General features: G+C 52.5%; 1 protein-coding gene across 1 annotated transcript; it reads left to right on the plus strand.

Moving 5' to 3' along the window:
• Positions 1-1204: 1204 nt before the first annotated feature.
• LOC142417136 (endoplasmic reticulum-Golgi intermediate compartment protein 3-like) lies at positions 1205-6571 on the plus strand. The gene is given in 9 exon segments (XM_075517497.1): positions 1205-1324; positions 1414-1510; positions 1674-1744; positions 2339-2426; positions 3469-3473; positions 3706-3820; positions 5120-5213; positions 6383-6420; positions 6423-6571. Coding segments are annotated over 9 exon segments (777 nt in total).
• The last annotated feature ends 1330 nt before the right edge of the window (positions 6572-7901 follow it).

A 7901-nucleotide genomic window follows, 5' to 3' on the forward strand; every position in this document is an offset into this window, starting at 1 on the left:
GCAGCATCACGGAGTTCCCGTCTTGTGCCCTTCCCAGAAATGTACATGTTTTGCTGTGGGAAAGGGGGGTGCCTTTGTTCTGTTTGCATTTGGAAGCAGCTCCTAGTGCCAGTGATTTTTTAGGGTTTTTTTAATAAAAGACATTTTGCAGAACTGCACTCTTTTAGGAAGAAAAGCAAGTGGTAGGTAAATATGTGGCTTAGGAGAAGATGATGCTAGTTCTTTACTTGCCCAAGTAAGCTCTGACAAGCTGTTGTCTGATTTAGGCTCTTGAGTTCATAGCCGTTCCCTGTGAGGAGGGAGGGCAGTGGAGGTGTTATTGAAAGGAGGGGGGAAGAGTCCACGCCAGGGATGGAAGGTGGTGTTGGGGTTTAGCCCCAGTCAGTAATTAAGTACCACCCCGCCGCTCGCTCACCCTCCCCCCCCGGCGGGATGGGGGAGAGAATGGGAAGAGCAAAAGTAAGAAAACTTGTGGGTTGAGGTAAGAAGAGGTTAATAATTGGAACAAAATAATAATAATGGTGATAAATTGTAATGAGAAGGAAAACAACAAGAGAAGGAGAGAGGAACAAAACCCAGGGGACAAAAACAAACAGTGATGCAACCGCTCACCCCCCACCCACCGACGCCCAGCCAGGCCCCGAGCAGCGATCGCTGCCCCCCGGCCAAGTCCCCCCAGTTTCTGTACTGAGCAGGACGCCCTACGGGGTGGAATAGCCCTTTGGCCAGCTTGGATCAACCGTCCTGGCTGTGCCCCCTCCCAGGCCTTGTGCGCCCGGCAGAGCATGGGGAGCTGAAAAGTCCTTGACCAGTGGAAACTCCACTTAGCAACAGCCAAAACATCAGCGTGTTACCAATATTATTCTCCTACTAAAAGCCCAACCGCAGCACTCTGCCAGCTGCTAGGAAGAAAATGAACTCTGTCCCAGCCGAAACCAGGGCAGCGGGGCAAGAGAGTGGGTTTTTCTCCTTCCTTTCCTTCCCTTCCGTCCTTCCTTCCCTTCATTCCCTTCCTTCCCTTCCGTCCTTCCTTCCGTCCTTCCACGCTTCAGCACAAAAAGCGCTGGTGCTCTCCCGAGATGCTTTGCTTCCCGCTTTGTTGCTGCCACAGCCAGCCTGAGGGACAGCCTGGTTGTTCTCCAAAGGGCCTTAGTACCAAGCCGCACCCCTGTCAAAGACGGAGGCAAGGGATGGGACGGGCAGGATGTCGAACCGAGTGAAAACTGCTCTCTACCAGCAGCTTGGCCTTGGTATCAAGCCCTTTCCAGCTAACCGATCTGGGCACAGCCGGCGTCTCTCGGGTGCCCTTCAGAGGCCCGGGGCCGTTGGCAGGGGGGGTGAGAAGAGGGCGAGGCGGCAGCGAGGCCCTTCGGGCCCCGGAGGAGACCGGGAGCCCCAGCCGCTCCCCGCCAGCCCCCTCGGCCGGCTTCGAGCCGCGCTGCCCGGCGGGCCGGGGCCTTCCCCAAGACCCGGGAAGACTTTCGGGTCAAGAGGTGCGGGGGCGCGCTGGGTGAGCGGGCGGGGCCGAGGCGGGGCCGAGGCGGGGCCGAGGCGGGGCCGAGGCGGGGCCGAGGCGGGGCCGAGGCGGGGCCGAGGCGGGGCCGAGGCGGGGCCGAGGCGGGGCGGGCGGCCGCGACCGGCGGGGCTGACGGCGGTTCTCGGCTCCCCGGCAGTGAGGGCTGTCAGCGGGCTCATCATGGGGCTGCTTTTCTTCTCGGAGCTGCAGTACTACCTCACCAAGGAGGTGAGTAGCGGCGGCGGGGGGGGCCCGGCCCCCCGGTGCTGCCTCCTGCCCGCGGAGCCCCGGCGGAGAGGCGGCCCTGCGGCCCGTGGCGGCCTGCCGTGCCTCCGCACCCCCGCCGCCTCCGCCGCCGCCTCCCGCGGGCTGCCCACGCAGCAGCTTCCCCGCCGCAGGTCTGTCTGGGGTTTGTCTCTCCCCCCGCCGGCCGCCTTGCCGCTGGGAGCGGGCTGCCCTCCCCGAAAGCCGCTGGGCGCAAAGGCTGGCTTGTGGCCGCCTGTAACGCGGTGGCGGGAGAGCGTCTCAAGGTCTCTTGGCGCTGTCTCCACCGTCTCCAAGCAGGCACTGCAAAGAACGGAAAGCAAGCGCGGGAACCCCCGTCCCCACCCCAAATTCGGAGGTTCCCAGGTGATTCCCTTTCTTAAAGGCAGGACAAGTGGCAAGCGCTTAGCTACCCTGGAAGGTGCGGGAGGCAGCAGCTCGGGTGTCTCGCAAATGCCACCTCTTAACAATCGGCTCCTGAGCCAGAGCAGCGGAGGGCAAGAGGCCTTTTCATTCGCTTCCGAGTGAAACGGGACTCTGGTTTTCCTGTGTTCCTAGGTTCCTCCGGAATTGTACGCTGACAAATCAAGGGGAGATCAACCGAAGATCGATCTAGATGCTATTTTTCCACATATGCCTTGTGCTCGTGAGTCAGACTTCTGAACGCTGGGGTAATTTTCGTACTTGCCGAGGGCCCGGCAGGCTCAGCGTGCCTGGTGCTTCCGAGCGCTGCGCTGCTGCTTGGGCCACGGACAGGGAGGAGCTGGTGATCCCGTGTGGTTACGCAGGGATTCCAGCCAGGCCCGCTGGGCGCTTAAACCAGCGCTTCCAGTCGGGCAGTCTTGTTTTTCTAGATTATAAATGGAGCCAAAGAAGAAATCCACTTGCACTCCTGTGCGGTGGTGCGCTTTGTCAGAGAGCTCGGTGATACTGAAAAAGCTGGCACAGAGTTCCCTTGGGACTCAAGATTTGGCCGTATTGTTGTTGACAAACTGCAGAGTCTCCTTCGGAAGGTACTTGAGAAGGGACGGCTTTTCTGTGGTTTTGGTACTTACATTCTGACTGTAATGCCAATGCCGCGCCATAGCCTTTCTCCGAAATGTTGAAAATCGGACTGATTACCTTTGAACCAAATTCAAAATAAAGTTGCAGGATGAAGCGATGGAAGACTGTGCAAGTCTTACCGGGCATTACTGCTGTGCACGTTATCCGACTGTCCGCTAATCTTCCCTGCCTCTTGTTCCCTTGTAGTCATTCCTTTGGGTAATGCATTGGGCTCTCAATGTAGCGAATCTGGCTTCTTTCTGGCCACCCAAGATATTATTGGTCTTTGTCTTCTCACATTTAAAAGGGCGTGGGAAGGCCAGAGAGACTGGAAGCCTCTCCTGTTTTGTGCAGAGGAGCCGTCAGTCTTGTAAGCGAGCACGTAGGCAGCAAGTGCATCATGGTGCTTCGATACCAGGCCGAGACCACAGACCTTCTCAGTCTTCTTTGTGAAAAGGGATCACCAGGAAATGTGCTGACGTTGAAGAGGGAAGGGTGGGGGGGTAGAGGTAGGAGGCAGCTTTCAACCGGTTTTAAGCTTAGCTCCTGAAAATGGTTATGGGCTTTGAGGGGTTTGGGGTGGGTTTTTTGCCCTGAGTGTATCCACCTTTCAGGGTAACGCTTTCTGTGGCAGCTGGAAACAGTCCTTGTACACCGAACCTCGTCCTTGGAAGAGTCGTTTAGGGTGCTGCAACGTGCGTTTTATTCCCTGTCCGTCACTTGGCCCCAGCCGTACGCACTCTTCCGGTTTGGCACATTCTTATGCCCCTGGCTGAAAGATTCTGTATTTTCACTGGTTGAATGCTGCCTCAGCCTGCCACAGACCATAACCAATGTGTGTTTATAGACCACTTTCCTTGCTCGTGGGTTTCAGGTGTGAGAGCATCGATGCCATGGACATGGCAGGAGAGCAGCAGCTGGATGTAGAGCACAACCTGTTTAAGCAACGTTGGGATAAAGCTGGCAGTGGCGTGACTCCAGAGGCCGAGAGGCACGGTAAGATGCTATTCTGCCTTTCTTGGATGGATGCTCTGGTAGTCTTCCCATCACTGTGTGTCCGTGTTGACTTTCACAGGAACAAGTGACAGCTGAAGAGCATTTAAACACCATAAACTCTTGAAGAGTTTGTAGTACCCAAATCTATTAAACTGGCGGATCAAACTCCTATTATACGCGCTACTTTTGCGAGGCAAATCTTTGCCTAGTCCCTCTGAAATGATGACAAGGACTCATGGATGCATTTCAGGGATAAAGGTGCTGAGTTCATGGTCTTTTACGGCGAGAAATCAAGCAGCTGTTCTGGCAAAACTTGGCTGTGGTCGTACCCGTAAATCCCAGCGGGCTGACAAATGGGACGACCTGGTTAGAGGAAAGAGCCTCTCTCCAGGGAAGGCTCCAGTGGCTCGACCCTTAAGGCTAAACTTGCACCTTACTGCATTGACTTTGTGCGTGTTAACGCGTAGCTGATCAATACCTTTTAGTTGATTTATCGGTTACAAGTTGTAGTCAGTGGTCCTTGGCTACATAAACCTCTCCTCTACGTTTTTTACACGTTGTGACTCACCGTTGTACTTCGATACAAACCCAAAACAATTCTGGCAAAGTGCCGCAGTCTAACAGTAATACTGTCCTGACTTTTCCTTTCCAAAACACGAGCTCCTTATTAGCTTTTCTGGGAGAGAGTGTAGTTCTACGTATCAGCGTAAACTAAATTTGTTGATTTGGATCACTCAGATTTAACTTTTCTGTTCTCGAAGTTGAAAGGCTAAACTAAGCCAAGAGCTGAACAGTCGGTAGGTACACGAGGGTTTCTGCAGTTGTCATGGGAATGTGGTGATAGTGTCCTTACTGCTGTGTCACTTAGCAGCCTTTCTGTATTCAGAGGTTGTGGCGTTACAAATTGAGTGTCTGGGCACAAAAGCTGTTTACAGCTTTGTGTAAGAAGTCTTGTATCAGTCACAATGTACCGATTGGGTCTACTTTCGACAACGTTTTAACAAAGCCTTTATGCAAGTAACGTCTGATCCATGCTCCAGGAAGGCTTACAGAGAGCCCGTTCTCTCTGTGGAAGGTGTTCTGGAGATGACAAATGCTGCTCTGTTAGTTGGTCTTACTTCACACCTCAGCAGGCTCTGTGCGTACCATTTCAGGTGGGCTTTGGGTGCAGGATGCACAGCTTCCAACACAAACCCGTTGCATTCATGCGTAGAGCAGTTATTGTGCGTAGAACAAGACAAGAGTGCAAGACAGCATTTCCAGACACCCCTCATCACTTGGAATCCTCTTTTGTCTTAGAGCTGGGGAAAGAAGAAGAAAAAGCGTTTGATCCAAATTCTTTGGATGCTGATCGCTGCGAGAGCTGTTACGGGGCAGAGTCAGAGGACATTCGGTAACCCTTACACCTTTTTGCATCTTCTTAGCGCTTGAATTCATGCTGTTACGTTGCGTGCACGTTTTTTTCCCAAATGCCTGTGAAGGTCTGTGCAACGAAATCCTCCCAGGTGCTTGTTCAGAGAATGATGAGAACTGGTGTGGTTTTGGTAGGTCTTTGGAAGCTGCGCTCGTGGTTGTTAGGAATGTGCAGAGTTAGGTTGTCTAGATTGTCTACATGCCTGTTGAAGGGCAGTGCAAATTGCACCACCTTTGCAGTAGCACCAAGATTGTATGCCAGCAACTGGAATCTTTCCTGGGATTATTTGGTGTCCAGAGGGGAGCTGTGTAAATTATTTCGCCGTTACGTGAGCTGTCTTGGAATAAAACCTGGTTACGGCCTTGCCTTCTCACTTCTGCTGCAGGCGTTGCATCCTTACGGGAGCAAAGACCGGACGTCTGTCGCTCACACAAACATCATTTGGTGTTTCTCCTTCCTCCTACCTGCAAATTCCTCTGAGAATGGATCTGTGATAGTCTGTAGGTTCTGGACTGTCCTTTGCTGCTGTCGTCTCTGTAGTTAACTTGGTTTATCCTGTCTTTCAGGTTGGGTCCTTCCCCAGAGATGCTTCCATCTTGAGGGATTCACGATTCCGGCCTTCAACTTTTTCTTTGGCCCAGCAAAACATGCAACCAAGAAGGAAAACTTGTTCTTTCGGTGACCAAGGCATTACCCAGAGGTCGAAAAGTAATGAAGAAAGTTTGCCGTTAACCCTCCCTCCCATTGTGACAGTCTCGGCCTCAAAGCAGAGAAAAGGAGGAACAGAAGCAGGCAGGTGCTTTGTTCACATGGGGAAGTTCCAAACCGCTCAGAACTGTGGGAGGCTGATGTCGTTTTTGTAGCAAATTGCTTTGCCAAGGAGCGATGTGACTGTCTAAACGGACAGGCAGAGCCCTTTTCAGACTCGAGAACGGCATTCAACCAGCTTGCACCCTCATGCCAAAATCTCAAACAGTACATCAAGAAGCTCGAGCTCCTTCAGGAGCATTAGGCCAGCTTCCCAGGTCCAGTCCCTGCTGTTGGCTTTATTGCTTTGTTGAAGAAGAATGCGCCGAGGAGTCAGGTCCTGAGCTGGAGCGTCTCTTTCTAGCGATAAAGACGGTAAGAAGGTGCTTGTGCTTTTGCAGGTGGTGTAAGACTTGTGACGGCGTCAGAGAAGCGTACAGGCCTTCAAGAACCCGGATACCGTAGAGCAGTGCAAGAGGGAAGGGTTTAGCCAGGAAATGCGAGAGCAGAAGAACAAGGGCTGCCAAGTGTGTGCTTTCCTAGAGGTCAACAAGGCGAGAGATGGGTTTTGCTGTGAACCTGCTGCATGATGGCGAGGACTGTGAAAAGGCAGAGTTGCTCTCCTTGTCCAGCTTTAGGTGTTCACAGCACTGTCATATAATAACTGCTGGGCTCAGCAAGGTACGTGTGCCCGTGAAGGGGTTCAGTGGGAGAGTCAGGAAGAGCGGTGGGAAGGGGATAATTCTGTGTTCCGTTGTGCGGGCTGGTAGGAAGCCTGCCGGCTGGAGAAGCTTAGCTTTTCCTACCGTCTAGCTAGCGAGTCTTTTTGCCGAGGTTTCTGGAGGAGGAGGGGCAGCTTCTTTGAGGTTGGATTGTCCCACCTGCCCTTCTAGCCTTCTAGCCACAGAGACCACCAGTGGGTGCTGGAGATAACAGTATCCAACAGCTTGCCAGCAGAGGTGCTGGAGAGAGTGAAATGTTACCTTCTTTAGAAAATCAGTGGAAGCAAGACTATTGGAGTTGGTTGTCAAAGCCGAAGATGCGCAGCGAGGTGCTTTTTGCAACTGCTGTATGAAAACGTAGTACGAGATGCACCAGAGAACTATGTAAGTACCCTGTCATTTGGCGGGTTACCAAACCCAGAACACTTGGACGTGCAAATTACGTACCCAAGTACCTTCTAAAAATGGGGTCCAGGCTGATTTTTTTTTTAATTCAAGCTGTGGGGTTTTTTACAGCTTTGTGTACTCCTCCTGGAGACCACATGCCTTATTTCTGGAAAGTAAACGTTTTACTCACAAAGCCAGACGTTGGGATTTGAGCGTCATCATGGGCACCGAACCGTTACGGGACCCTCTATCGCCAAGTGCGATGAGCAGGAAAGATTCAAAGGGGAATGCTGGAGGCAGCAAGGGTCCAAGGGTGGGTGTGACTGGGGAAGTTCCTGGGGGCCGTTGTTACGCACTTGGAATTTGGCCCATCTCCATTCTCGTCAGGTCTGCAGTTAACATCAGCGCTAGGTTTGCACAGGCATCGAAGGTGTAATGTAGCACGTGAGCTTGGGACATTCCCATCTTCTAGGGGAGAGAGCGTGTACGATGGCTGGTGTGTGTCAGGGAGGATTGGCCCCTAATGTCCATATCCCTTTCAGATGCCAGGATGAAAGTTTAACAGCCTTTGTCTTTTTAGGTTTATGTTGTTGGTTTAGTGCTTTTTGGTTTGTTGGTTTAGTGCTTTATTTTTGCATGCAGCTTTTTTCCATGGGTGTATACCTTGGATCTCCGTTGTTGATTGTATTAAGGCGTTCTTACCCTGCTCGCTCTCCCCCTCAGTTACTTTATCCGCTCCTTTTCTGTGATACTGTTTTCCTGTATTTCCTGCAGCAACAGTCAGTTCCCTGCCAGTAGAGTTAATTCCTCC

Source organism: Mycteria americana, chromosome 14 (genome assembly GCF_035582795.1).
Source record: "Mycteria americana isolate JAX WOST 10 ecotype Jacksonville Zoo and Gardens chromosome 14, USCA_MyAme_1.0, whole genome shotgun sequence".
NCBI classification, from domain to species: Eukaryota; Metazoa; Chordata; class Aves; order Ciconiiformes; family Ciconiidae; genus Mycteria; species Mycteria americana.